Source organism: Pleurodeles waltl, chromosome 1_1 (genome assembly GCF_031143425.1).
Source record: "Pleurodeles waltl isolate 20211129_DDA chromosome 1_1, aPleWal1.hap1.20221129, whole genome shotgun sequence".
Classification (NCBI taxonomy): Eukaryota; Metazoa; Chordata; class Amphibia; order Caudata; family Salamandridae; genus Pleurodeles; species Pleurodeles waltl.
In genome coordinates, this window is record NC_090436.1 from 265,487,175 (window position 1) to 265,502,336 (window position 15,162).

General features: G+C 42.0%; 1 protein-coding gene across 1 annotated transcript in view; it reads right to left on the reverse strand.

Annotated features, from left to right (window-relative positions):
• The window catches only part of HCN1 (hyperpolarization activated cyclic nucleotide gated potassium channel 1), a 982,006-nt gene that overhangs the window by 730,719 nt on the left and 236,125 nt on the right, over positions 1 to 15,162 (reverse strand). The window contains exon 2 of the mRNA XM_069221581.1: positions 3,069 to 3,492. Coding sequence (XP_069077682.1) covers positions 3,069 to 3,492 — 424 coding nt within the window. The remainder of the gene's footprint in view (positions 1 to 3,068; positions 3,493 to 15,162) is intronic.

Sequence of the window (15,162 nt, forward strand, 5' to 3'; positions counted from 1 at the left end):
ATATATAAGAATGGCCCGGACACAAATAGAAATCCAAATATCTTTAATCACCAATGCTTCCTCCCAAATACAACGCGTTTCAGCCGTAGCCTTGCTCACGTACAGCATGGGAGTGTACTACAACAAATTTAACCATCCCATACCTGCCAGAGACACAAAGAAAGGACTACAAAAGAAGATAAATTGCAATGTGCTATGCAAAATACGCGCCATCTTAAGATGTCAAAAGTGCATATTCATATAAATATATAAATAGATATAATTTTAGATTAATTAATTCATTCACATTATCATTGGCTCTTCAAGGATCTTATTTTCAATAGATATTACATACATGTCATTATAAAGTAATACATAATAAATATATAATATATATATAATAAGTATATAATATTGTGTGTAGACATCTACAACACCCATAATATATATAGCCCTTGAGCAACCTGATTATCCCTCTACTCTGGAACGTATCACTAGCACTGCAATATACATATTCCTTAATCCGTGCGTTCCTGCAGGAAAATATCTACACACCAACTCACAAGTGGAACACCCTCATGCCTAACACATCTACCCCATAATAAATATCTCTTAATTTAATTTAAAACCCAGGTATTTTCTAATTCATTCAAAAATACACTACTTAAATTGTCTCAAAATTCTTTCAAAATTATTATCACGAAGGAATACCTCCAGCAACTCTAATCAACCCAAATGCACATTCATTTCCTCACTTGAATTAAGATCACCCGGGTTCAAGGTACTAAGTCTAATAATCATCTTGGATTCTAAGATCCTCATCATTTTTTCTCTATTACCTCCCCTCTTATTGGGCTTAATCTGGTCTATAACTGCAAAGCTCAACAACCTTTTATCCCCATTGTGTTTCTCATGAAAGTGCCTTGCCACTGGGTATGTTCGATCATAATTACGGATGGCTCTTATATGCTCCAGAAACCTCTTCTTGGCCTTATGAATTGTACTACCCACATATAGTTTTTTACATGGGCACATCAAACAATAGATGCAGAAATCAGTATTACAATTATATTGTCCTCGGATTCGATGGGTCCAGTGGCCATTGTCTCCCACCACTTCAAAGCAATTCTTGCTGCACTTACATGCTTTGCATTGTTTACAACAGAAAAAAACCAACAGGTTGATCCATTGGCACAACTCTATTATCAATAGATGAACAAGAGCTGGCATATCTTACATACGGATCCTGTTCTAAGTAATGCAGTCTCTAGTATGCCCTTGGTTACGTTTCGGAAAAGTAGGTCATTGAGAGAAGATCTCAGCCCCAATAGAGTGACCAGTGTTGATAATAAAGTTGTGCCAATGGATCATCCTGTTGGGTTTTTCTGTTGTAAACAATGCAACATATGTACGTGAGCAAGGCTACGGCTGAAACGCATTGTATTGGGAGGAAGCATTGGTGATTAAAGATATTTCGATTTCCATTTGTGTCTGGGATATTCTTCTATATGGTTTTAGAAGAAGTGCGCTATATATATATATATATATATCTATATATATCTCAAAGTAGCCAAAACAACATATGTAATACAGATATATTAAAGTAAACAATATTATATACAACAATATTTATAAAAAATGATAATATACACCTCAACAATTATTTGACTACCTTTTATAGTTTGCACCACAATATTTTTTACTTGAGGATATATGTGACAAAATATGTTTGCAGTAAGATAATATTTCCACAATATTATATTCATTCACCAATATCTTTCCACACTACTTGTCAAACACACATAGGATGTGAGTTACACCTCAATGTGCCTTGGGCATGGGCAGTGCAGTGCCCCCCCTATTGACCCCAGCACTGGATTTCAACCAGCCTTTCCATGGTGGTGACATTTCCATGGAAAGGCTGGTAGAAAGCGAATTCGTGATCAGCGGTGCTGCCATGGGCACAACTGTGCCTGACCACAACTTCGAACGCAGCCACCCCATCAGGATCCATGATCCTGTCGGATGCACACCGCCAGGGCTGTAATTTGGCGGTCAAACCTCCAGGATTGCGACAGTCCGTCCTCCACCTTAAGTTTGGCAGTCTTAAGACTGCCAAACTTGTAATGAGGCCCTATATCCCTTAGCTCATGGAAATTCATGAATAAGTCACAGTGTAGAGTCAAATATCACATATTCACAGAAAAAGCTATCTAAATCAGATCTGGATATTGATGTACAACTCACACTTAAGCCTGGAGAAAGACATACTCATCGAAAAAACTTCCTGGATCGGGCCCTAGATTTGGAATCCATGCTGTGAACATAAACAAACCATGATGTGGTGCCCAATTTATTGCAAACTATTTTACAGGGTATAGTGTCTTTTGCTTTCAAAGATGACTTGTGTTTTAAATGTACGTAGACATTGATTACATTAATTGATCATTGATAGTGTAACTAAATAATCAAGGCATCAAAAACCACTTTTAGCAGTGACATACTGTACACCTTGAGAGAAAACTTTCAGATGAATCTAAAAATAAAGGCCTATATTATATTAAGTGGTTAAACAGAAGTTGGTATTTATAAAGCTACTTTTCACAGAGAAGTGGCTCTGGCAGTAGATATTATAAAATCAGAACTCACCAGTGACAATTTTTTCAACATGGAGTACTGGTTATTTTGTTGTACTGGCGTCAAAACTGCATGGGCATGTTTTCACAAATATATTAGGGTCTGGTTCATTATAATTTACAAAACCTTGACTATTTTAAATGTATTGAAATGTGTGTGTCTGTAAATGACTAAGTAATATGATACAGGAAAATAAATAAGAACAATAACTCTTCAATAATGCAAAACAAAACTCATTGCCTCAAGTTCACTTCAGTAGAAATGGGTTGTATCCTGTGGTACAAAGAATGCTAAAGGAAAGAATTTTAAAATACCAAGGTGATTTACATTTCAGCCTTTGTCAGCATGAGAAGATTTTAACACAATGATTGGAAGAGAGGCCTCAGGGAGCTGCTGTGGAATAATACGATATCATTCAGTGCAACACAAGCAAGGAAATAGCTGTGTCTTACCTCTTCCCACTGGTGGATGTAGCGTATCAACCTTGACAGCCGCAATAAGCGCAGTAAACTGAGAATTTTTGTAAATCTGACGATGCGAAGGGCTCTTGCTGTCTTGTACACTTCAGAGTCCATCCCTTTCTCGACAATCAAGAAGATATAATCCACAGGTATCGAAGAGATGAAGTCGACCACAAACCAGCTCTTCAGATAGTTCAGCTTGATGACCTGCGGGTCCAGAATGATTTCAGAACTGTCCTCGTTCACAATCCCAGTTCTAAAATTCATGATTAAATCAAACAGAAAAACGGTGTCTGATGCTACATTGAAAATAATCCACGGGGTGGTCGTCTGCTCTGTGAAGAAGGTGATCCCCACTGGAATGATGACAAGATTACCGACCATCATTATGAGCATTATCAGATCCCAGTAAAATCTGAAAGAGACAAAATGCAGACATTAAGAAATCTGTACTGAAAGGAACACATTGTCTTCCAAGACACAGCTTGTTAAAGAAAGTTGCTGTTTCTGTCTGTACTTCTTTGTAAACGTTGTTATATACCTCATCAATGTCAGTACTCTATCGTCATCAAACTTTAGTTTCCACTGATTATTATCTGTATCCTCACATAATACGATTTTGTTTTTTGCTTTCAACATATTAACTCTCATTTCAAATCTTGGGGTTGAAACATGAGTCAAGCATAATCGTATCTCCAGGGACATACCATTCTGCCCAATTCTGTTACCGGTTGTTTCATGCAAGGTGCAGCGTAAAATGGAAGTCGAGTAGTTCCACCGACCCAAAGGCTGTGGAACTGTATTGTTATGTACTGCTTTTCAAGCTCGTGTGGTCATTTATTCTTCCTTGTGAGCAGTGGTGGCCACCGCAAATCTCAAGAGGGAGTAGGGGGACGGGGGTGGGGGAGAGGGAAACAATAAAATTAAAAAATAAATTTTAAAAATCATACCTGTCTGCCACAGCAGCCAGCCACTGTGCTCCTCTCCTGAAAGGGTTGGTGGCCCAGCAGTCCCTGATACACCAGCACAGGCTCCCCATGTTATCCTGGCGCTGCTCTCATACCATACCCAGCATGATAGCAGCATCAGGAATGGCCTGAGTGGCTTGGTCTGCTGCTCAGACAATGCACTGGAGTTTGTGCTGTTTCTACAAGCCGCCTGAGCAACACAGCCAGCTTGGAGAAACCTAAGTGTGCATGTTAGTTTGGCCGGCCAAACTGACACGTGCACTTAGTTGTACTCACTCTACTCCTCTTCCATCCTTTCATGGCCCAGACCCGCTCCTCCGTGCACATGCTGGTTCAGAGCCAGCAGCTGAAAAATAAACTGATAATCAAATATTGTTTTATTTTTTAGCTGCTGGCTCTGAGCCAGTGGGGTGACGCTCCTTCGCCATAGGGGAGGAGCCACCCCTGCTTGTGAGACAGGTTTTTCATCCATCGCAGAATCAGAACGTGTTTTTGTTATCTGATCCCGGAAGTGGAGTAAAACGGTTTGCAGCTCAGAATGTCTCTACATTTAAGTCCAGGTCACAACAAATAAAATATTGAACTTCTGTTGGAGTTAGTTTTATTGGATCTGCACTCCATCACAGCCAGAAAATGCCTGGATTTAGGGGAATAGATGCATAAATAGGCATTAGGGGGTCATTATCTCTTAATGGCACAACAATGGTGAGGAGCTACCTCACGGTACAGGTAATTTCGAATGCAAAGTCATCTCTATGCAGTTACAGTGCTACTCATTCTTAGTCTTATGATGTTTTATCAATTTTTATTTGCACTGATTGCCTGTGACGTTCTATAACTTTGAAAGATATTTGATTTTCGCAAGAATAGGAATTATTATATTAAAAAAGCAAAAAATGCGGTGTTATAAAGCACATTGAATACTAAGGGCTGAGCGACTGTAATCAAATCAGAACATTTCGGTGGCTAGTTACCTTAAAATTTAAGGTAGCCAGCAATTCTACTTTTTCATTATATTTATACATGAGAAACCAAAATCGCTGGACAGATGATTACAGACTGTTAAGGAATCATGATAGGTAAAAAAAAACTCTGTCTTCTGTCTGAAGCTAAGGCAGACCCTTTTTTCAGCGTTCGTCATTAGTTATGTCAAGTAACTATGATTAATTTTAATAATGACATTTGACTCAGCCAAGCATGGCTAAAAACCACTTAAAATAGCTGTCATGTCCTTCATCCAGAACAGATTCATATATCGACTGCCAACTGTACTACTGGGTGTTAACATTAAGGGCTTTCAGACACCCTTTGCAACAATTTGGTGATCCAATCCTCAAATATTTTTTTTTTCTTATCTTTGAGCTGTCAAAATAATTACCTAATTGTATGTATGAACTCTGACACTCTTAAGGGCCAGATAAAAAGAACTGTATATGCCAAATATATTTCTTAAAATCAAGGTGTCTGATTAAAAAGAAATGGTAATTGAGTCATGAAGGGGATTTCCAAGTTTGGAGAACATTTTTGACTTTTAAGATTTTGTAAGGTTTCACACTCCTGTTTCAGGTATGCTGTACATGCTTGACATTCTCTCACAGTAACTATTGGGATTCTTTTGTGAATTACACTTTTGTGCAAGAGAAAGACCACACACTGGCTAATTTTGTTGTTTCTTTTTTCTCCATAGAGAAACAAAATTGTCTTGTTAAGAAACCCCTTCTCCTACACTACATTCAATTTTGGGGTGTTCCCTGCTTACTTGCTCAAAGGAATTAGAATTATCCTTGAAAGGTTCCACTGGGACACAAATAGATCAAGACTAAGTGGCAACAACACACACAGACAACATCCATCTGGTATGACCTCCATTTGTCAGGTATTCTAGAATTTCTATACCTACCACACATATTCCTTATTGGATATGCAGAGAAGTACATCCTTCCACCACCATAGAGCCCCGTGTTCTCGCTGCTCACGTATTTGTTAAACTGGGTCTAGGAAGGATAAGAGCCATGCTATGATGGTTTCAAGTATGGGAACATCTAGCTGGAACTACAGATGGCGGTAGAATTCGGAGACCAGGGGCACTGGAGAATCAAAGAATGCACACTCACTGCTCAGACAATCCTTCATGCACCGTTCAATCAAGGGAAACCTTTCAGGTGGGCATTTGTGCCACTAGTCCAAGCACACAGTGGCTCAGTAATAATTTAATCTAGGGTACTGCAGGATCAGAAAGGGAAGCAGACTGCTCAGGTGTCAGGTGAGCTGCTCATGTAGTGAGCCTAGATGAAAAATCTCTGGGTGACAGTGTTGTACTACGAGATTATGTCTTAGAGCAGAGCTTCATCAGCATGTTTCATTGTGGCTGACATGGATTGTTGACACTCTCCTCCACTAAATCTAAGAGATGTAATTTGGATGAGGCTTTATTTCATACTGAAGGATGATGATGACGACGGGAGATGCTAAACTTGATAACACAATGGGGCTGGTCTGGTAACCTAAGGAATGATACTCTGAGTGTAGAGCTCAGGATCCATTGAAATAGCTGCCAATTGGCCTTAATTTAGGAAAACTAGATGAGGGTCACATTTACAGCGTGCAGCAAGCTGGTTTCTAATAGCCATGATACCAGTATGATCTGCCTGATGGGTTGTGCAATAATTGTGACAGGGGACATGCATGACATTTAGACCAGTAGAAACTATTTATCATGAAAAACTAACACAGATAATCTTGTCTCAGTGGTCACCTAATGCCTCTAGACAACTTCATTAGTCATCATCACATTAGGTCAAAGCTCATAATGCCCTGTGCTGTGTTTTGGAGTTAAAGACATGTAATGAAACCTGCTTATAGTAACCCTTACAAAATGCTGTATGTTGGCATGTATTAGTCAGTGATCTTACAGGATCTACCCGATAATGTGACAACTGTGATATACAGGGAGAAACCAAGACCTCCCCTCACCCACTAGGTTGACCATGTAAGCACAGCAGGGGGATCATGTTTATACAAGTGCAGAGTGAGATATGTGCCCATGTGAATGCAGAGTGAGAGCTGTATCTATACGTGCAGACGGTGAAAAGGTTTTCTGAGTTCCTGACGAATAACATGGTTCACGGAAGTAAGGCTTGTGGTGTATTGACTGGCATGTCACCAGGTATCTGCCATAATATTGGGAATGATTACTTACTTTGTACAGCATTAATGATATCTGTTTTCGTTGAACTCGGCACTCTATCATGAGTGATTTGTAGCTATATGAAAAGACTTAATTTTAATGGGTAATTGACCATTGATTTGGTAGCGAACTGATATTGAGTGATCCATAAAACTAAATAGGACATTAATGAAGAGGAATAATTCTTGTCATGTGCTTCCAGAGGAACAAAATAAAAGAGTTATTTCTTGTCATTGATGGCCCTGAAGAAGCATGATCACACGGGAAACAAGTGTTGGCTGCACATATCGACACTGGCTGCTAATAGGACTGCTAATCTCAACACTGAATGCCAATAATGATGTGGCTCGGCTTCTGTCAGAAAACTTAAAGGCGGCACAATATATTCATGTGTTTAGACTCCATCACTTTGTTGATGTTATGCGTTTCTATTTATGTCTAAGCATTGTTTGGTATATTAACTGCCTCATTTATATTAGTCCAAGTGAATTGTATCTAAAGATAACTCATTGGTTCATAAATTATGCTGTTTATGATATAATGTATCACTAGGCTATTTTGACATTCAATGAACTAGTGATACAATTAAATTCACCCTAGAACACTTATAATCATATTTCTGGTTTTCCTTCTGCAGATGAAAGCATGGCCTCAGAGGTTTACTGAAACTCCCAATTCAGTACTACATTTGCTGAAAATATATAATACAAAAATTATACTGTTTGATTAGTGGAAATTAAATCTGGATACTATCTGTTTTTTTTCATTCATGAACTTTATTTGGTTTAACTGATTAACAATAAAAGCATACATAAATATAAATAATCTATAAAGCATTAAAAATTTAACTACATAAAACAACTCCATCCGCATTTAAAGCAGTAAAAATGGCACAGCAATAAAGTACATCACCACTGCCTACAGTGAAAGAAATTCACACTCCATGCTGTTCCTTATCAGACAAAAATCCCACACTTAATTCCTCATGGACCGACAATGGCAGGGATACATTGAGGAAGACACAGGAGTCTGCACATTAACCTGTTTTCTGCTACTTGTAATTTAGAAGGGTTGATGTAGCCCCAGACCTCACTACCATAGGTGGCCTGTGATAAATATTTAGCCCTATACATCTGCAACAGAGCCCTCACTGGCCTATTACCCAGCCTTGTAGCAAAGCTAAAAATAGCCACATTGTCCCACCAAAGGTCCCCCTCACACAAAAAAGGGTTCCAACTTAATGCTGAGTCAAAAAGAAGCCCAGATAAGAAAATTTCCAAGTCTTAGATAGAGTACACACCCCTAACGTAAATCGCACTGTTTTAGTGGCACGGGGCCAACTATCATCAGAAATGATTTCTTACCATTTATAGACGATCCAGCCCCTCCATAAAAAAAGAAAAAGAGTTTAACAGATTTTGTAGGCCTCTGGAGGTATTAGCCAGGAGTACCACGTCATCTGCATATAATAACACAGGGACCTTGCGTGCACCCACATTTGGGCAGTCCACCTCCCTCAAATGGTGCCCTAACTGGTTGATATACAGATTGAACAAGAAAGGTGCCAAAATACAGCCCTGCCACACCCCTCTCTCAATACAAATAAAACAAGTGCACTTCTGATCTTTAGAGTAGCGTACAGCAGACATTGTGTCCCAAGGGAGATCTCTTAGGAACAGGACAATATCTTTTTCCACATGTAGTGACAACATGAACTGCCACAATTTGGATCTGTTGACCCAGTCGAATGCAGATGAAACATCCATGAAACCCAAGTGTATGGATCCAGGGCTGGCCACTATATATTTCCCCGAAACCAAATACAAATTTGTATACAAACATTGGTGTACTGTTGATCTCCCTGCTCATTAGCCATAATGGACCTTAGACAGCATGTTATTTTTAGCGGCCCAAGCCGATAACCTCTCAAGGAGGATACTGTCAGTTATTTGAGTGAAATAATATGCCAAGTCAAGAAGCTAACCTTTTCAAACTTGAGAGCATTCTGTAGGAAGAAAAATCGGAATATTCCCCAAAGAAAAGATACACGACTCATTGAGATCCTAAACAGATATGATAAGGTTGCAAAATCCAAGGAGGAAGTATGAAAATACAAGGGTAAAGACAACTGGATCCTGATTGTGGAATCTCTATAGTGGTCCGATTGAATTAGAATTTCGGGAACAATAAGAGAGGTGGCTCATCCAATCTCGATTTCCAGGCTCGGATATGGTTTTTGTCTCATGCAAGGAACCTTAGCACCCCAAACTGAAGCAAATAGAGACAAAGATGTTCGGAAAAATCAAGGCTCTATTAGAAGAAAAGCATACCCTCAAGAAGGAACAGAAAACCCACAAGTAAAAGCTTGCCCAAATGTTATAAAAGATTAAACAAAACACTGTGTTTCCCTGTATATCATCAAAGGTCTGGTATCCTATGTGAATAGGCTCAAAACTACGTATATTGGAATCAAACACCTGAAAGCAGCTGGGTACTGGTATTCATGGGTATACTATCTAAGCTTATAATTCACAAGTAGCTAGCTCAGACAGCAGGCATATGTGTGAGGCACGGAGACTGGGTCAAACCAGACTCCAAGCTCAATTTCGAACAAAGAGGTGATCCATGAGCATGCAAATGAGAGATCAGCATCCTTTTTTAATAGAAATAATCCAGCCCAGGTGCAAGAGCAAACATGAAGAATCACAGATTGGGAATGAGAACCACAGCTAGTGCAGGGACATAAATGAAAAATAACCACAACTGGTCAAAAAGCAATTTTACTGGTTTTTATTTGATAGACCCCATTGACTATAATGCCTTCTTTTTTTTTTTTTTTTTTTTTTTTTTAAGTTTCAAAAGTTTTATTAAGAATATATAAGGCGGTACATACAGCATATAAACAAACTGTTTAGCTTTCAAAACATTGTTTTTGTTCGTTTACCACAATTATTTCCATTGTAAGCATATATACATGTACTGTCAGGTAAGTAAAAATTCCCAGTTGCATAGTTGAGTTGTGTACCCTTATTTTGAAGAAGAGTGGAAAACAGGTGGGGGGGGGGGGGGGTAAGGGGAGGGGGAGCGAGGATAGGGTTGTGTAGGAGGGGTTGGTCTTGGTATAGGGGAGAGACAAAATAGTCATATGAAATGGGGAGGGGGAGAGAAGGGAAAGAAAGAGGGAGAAAGAGGAAGGGTAATCGCGGGGGAATGTAGAATGAAGAGACTCGAGGTAGGCAGGGGGTCTTTGTATCCTGAGACTAGCTTGTTCAGGCCTAAGAGTAGATCGTTCTGTACTTCTCCGTCTGTAGCAAGTTATTATCTAGGGGTAGATAATATGTATGATAGATATGGTAAGGTCGGTTAGAGAGTGTCTACGTCTTATATGAGTTGATTTCTCAGTCCTTGTTTGTGTTAGGAAGCGACTTGTATTACTATGTTGGGTAGTTCAGGGTCTCGGGCATGTGACAAAATTAGAGGCCTGTGGATTGATAGAGAGAGAGAAAAAAGAGAGAGAGAAGAGAGGATAGCGTAGCTAGGGAGAGAGAGAGGGGGCAGTAGGAGATTAAATGTGTTTCCGGAGTCTAGGATTCTCAGAGGGTGATTGGTAATTAATATTCCCTAATCATTGATCATTGAACATTGATCATCCGTTGGTCATCCACCAGCCGCTTCATGGTCTCTTCAAGAATGGGCGCCAGACCTCCTCAAATTGTTCTGCTTGGTCCTGTAGGTTATAAATCACTCGTTCATGGGTAGCCGTTTGATACATGGCCGTCATCCATTCCATGGGTGTGGGGGCAATGCTAGATCTCCAGTGCCGGAGTATGCATATTTTGGCTGTGGCTAGCGCCGTGTGGATTAATCGTTTATGTGCCCGCGATAGGGAGGGATACGGGCGAATGTCATGTAGAATGATAAATGCTGGTGGGGTCGGTTTTGGTATCTGTATGAAGTCCGATAAGGCGAGGCGTACCGCGTCCCATAGTGACTGTACCGTGGGGCAGTGGCATACAATATGAAGTTGGTCGCAATATGGCTCTGTGCATCTCCAACAGTTCGCGTGAGGTATCAACCCTGCCCTGAAGAGTTTAACGGGGGTCCAGTACCATCCCTGAAGGATTTTAAATAGGCAAAATTTCAGGCGTGCTTCACGTACGCCCCTGTCGAGGGCTTCTAGTATGTCTGGCCATTCTTCGTCCGTGTAGGTTATCTCTAGTATGTCCTGCCACTTTAAGCGTAGTCGTTCAAGTAAAGGCTGAGAGTAAAGGTGGTTAGTTAATTCGGCATAGAGGCCAGCCAAGACGCCTTTTTGTCGGCCCCATTTCTGAAGATAGGTGACGATGGGTGAGGTTTTGAACAGCCACGGGGGGGTTCCTAATGTTCTCCGCATACAGTGTTTGAGCTGTAGATATCGCCACTCCTGGTTACTTTGGATACCGAATTCTTCCTGGAGGGAGGCGAATGTGCGGAAGCTATCTCCATCTATTATGTGAGATATATTGTGGATTCCTGCCTCGGACCATTGGGGCCATCTGAGAATAGTCCCTCCTATTTTAATGCTTTTATTCCCTGCTATGGGAGCCTGAGTATGCAGGGAGGGGTGTACTCCTAGTAGTCGATGGGCTCTGCACCACGCTGTGTTTGTAGCCTTGAGGATGGGGTTAGTTAAGGGAACGTGGTCGGCGTATGTTCCTCCCATCTCCGTATACTGTCCATATAGGAGTTTCTCTGTGATCACCCATTGCGGTGGATCGGCTATATCCGGAAGCGTATATATTAGCTGTGAGAGTTGTAGGGCCAGAGAGTATTGTTCTACCGAGGGTAGTCCTAATCCTCCGTAGAGCCGTCGTGCCAGTATTATTGCAGGTTTCAGTCTTGGGCGTGAGGAGCCCCAGACGAAGGCCCTTATGGATGCGTCTATTAATCGGAGTGAGGAAAGAGGTATCTGTAGGGGAAGCATGCCTAACACGTATGTGAAGCGTGGTAAAGTGACCATTCTGACCGCCTGTGTCCTGCCCCACATGGACAGGCCTAGTAGGGACCATTTGGCAAAGTCTTGTTTCATTTTAGATATAAGGGGGTCTATGTTGTCCCTGACCATATGTTCTAGACCTCTGTTAATAAACGTTCCTAAATATTTAAGGCGGGTCGGGGTCCATTTGAATTGAAGGCCATGTATCGCTGCCCTCGTCGTTATGCGGGATAATGGTAGTGCCTCACTTTTATCCCAGTTTACCCGATATCCGGATAGGGATGCAAAGTCTTCTGTAGTGGAAAGTAGTGCTGGGAGCGAGGTTTCTAGATCGGACATTGTTAACAGAATGTCGTCTGAGTAGAGATATATTTTGGATATGCCCCCGGTGATATGGATCCCTTTTATTTGGTGAGAATTTTGTATGGTGGCAGCTAGGGGTTCCATGGCAAATAAAAATAGAAGTGGCGACAAGGGGCATCCCTGGCGTGTGCCCCTTCCGATAGGGAATGGGTCTGACATGATGCCCCCACAGTTAACCTGTGCTATGGGGTGGTCATATAATAAACGTACTTTAGAGATAAATTGTTCCCCCAGGCCAAAATGCTTCATGGTTGTGAATAGGTAGGGCCACTCAATGCGGTCGAATGCTTTCTCCGCGTCTAGGGACAGGGCTAGGGCTTCGTCAGGTAATTGTATGGATTCTAACAGTGTATGGCAAAGAGTTCGCATATGATTTCTGGAGGTACGGCCTGGTACAAATCCTACTTGGGTATTGTGAATCAATGATGGTATCACCTTGCGGAGCCGCGCTGCTAGAACACTGGCTAGGAGTTTGACATCCCCATTCAAAAGGGAGATAGGACGGTAACTGCCGCAAAGAAGGGGGTCTCTCCCTGGCTTAGGCAAGATGACAATCGTGGCTTTATTGGATAGAGCGCCCAGGGAGCCTTCTTGACATGCTTCCGTCAGTGCTTCATGTACTGCGGTTATTGCCTCCTCCCCAGCCCATTTATAGAATTCCGCAGGGAATCCGTCCTCTCCTGGTGATTTATGGTAGGGGAGGCTTGTTATAACTTGGGTTATCTCTTCTTTGCTTATGTTACCGTCCAAGAGGGCCCTGCCTGCCTCAGACAGACGGGGTAGATTGGCCGCGGCAAGGAATGTCTCCATTTGTGTTTGATCTGTCGTTGTTTCAGGAGTGTACAAATGTCGGTAGTACTTGGCGAACTCGTTTACAATGTCTTGTGGGCGAGTTAGCACTGCTCCTGAAGAAGATGTTATGGCCGCAATGGCAGAGGCTGCCTCTCTTTGTCGGAGCTGCGCCGCTAGGAGGCGACCTGCTTTTTCCCCTTGTTCGTAATGGCGGCCTCGCAATTTTTGCAGTGCGTATTCCGCCTGAGATGTATAGAGTTCATTGTGTGCCATGCGGGCCTGTTCTAAGGCGTGTCGCAGCCTAGGGGATGGTTGGGCGGTATATTGTTTAGTGAGGTCCTGTATCGTGGTCTCTAAGGTGGTTTGGCGGGCTATTCTGTCTTTGTTGGCCAGTGCTGCATCTCGCATCATATTCCCTCTTAGGGTTGCTTTTGCTGCCGCCCATAGGATCCTTTTTGAGGATACAGTGCCTGAATTCTCGGCCATGTATGTGGTTACATGAGCTTTTAATTGTTCCTTCCCTTGTGGAGAGCGATATCTGTGTACAGCCAATCGCCATGGTTTACGACCAGAGAAGGAGAGTCCCACCTGGATCCGGATTAGTATTGGGGAGTGATCTGAGAGCCCGCTGTCTAGGATACAGGTGTCTTGTATATGAGGGATTACAGTGTGTGATACTAAGAAATAATCCAGATGCGATTGGGTGCCATGGACGGTGGATAAGAAAGTATATTCCTTATCTTTCGGGTGTTGTGTTCTCCAGCAGTCCACCAGACCGACGTCAGTGGTCAGGTCTGTCAGAAGCGCTCTGTCGTGATTGTTACATACATCGACAGGGCCTGTCCTATCCATTATGGCGTCTTGGACGAGATTCCAGTCTCCCCCGATTATGTATCGAGTAGTTCCGATTTCTGTCAGGAGGCGATTTAGCTGTAGAAGGAATGGGCGTTTTGGGCCGGTTGGTGCGTAAACGGATCCCACGCATAAAACAGTGTCCCCTAGTTTTAATTTAGCAAATATATACCTTCCTTCCATATCATTCCAGGTTTTAATGATAGTGACCGGGAGGGATTTACGCATTAGTATCGCCACTCCACATTTGCGGGGTCCGTTACTTCCAGATTCCTGACTCGTTGGACGGCAGCTGAAGGCAACCCTCCCTACCCAATCCCGTTTAAGTTTACTGGATTCCAGAGTGTCAAGCTGAGTCTCTTGAATCAGAGCTATATCAGTTTTTTGGGATTGAAGATAGGACAGTATCTTTTTCCGCTTAACATAGCTCGTCATGCCGTGTACATTCCAAGAGAGTATGCGTAATGGTCGCGTCGCTTGAGGGTGGGGCTTCGACATATTGGATAATTGTGAGTAGGTAAGCACCCTCGATCCGGGGTTGGTGTTGGTGGGGGGGGGAGGGAGGGTGGGAGATATTGACTTAGTAGTTAGAGTGGGAGTTGTGTTTCGATATGATACAGTGTTTTATTTTATTTTATTTTATACGGGGGTTAGTAGCTGGTGGAGGCCAAGGGAATCCTCTGGAGAAGAAAGAGAAGAGAGAGGAGAGGGTGAAGGAAGAGAGGTAATATAAGTAGGACGAGAGCCAGATGGAGGGGAAATATGAGGGAAAAAGAAGGCAAGGAGAAATGAGAGGGAGAAGGGGGGGAAGGGATGGATGCGTGTGCTGAAGTTGAGATTGAGAGTATAGCAAGAGAGCGTGCAATTTGGGGGAAGAAGTGGAGAAGGGTAGGGATGAGGGAGGTTAGGAGTCCAACCTCCTTCGTTCGTTAGGTCTGTAAACGGCGG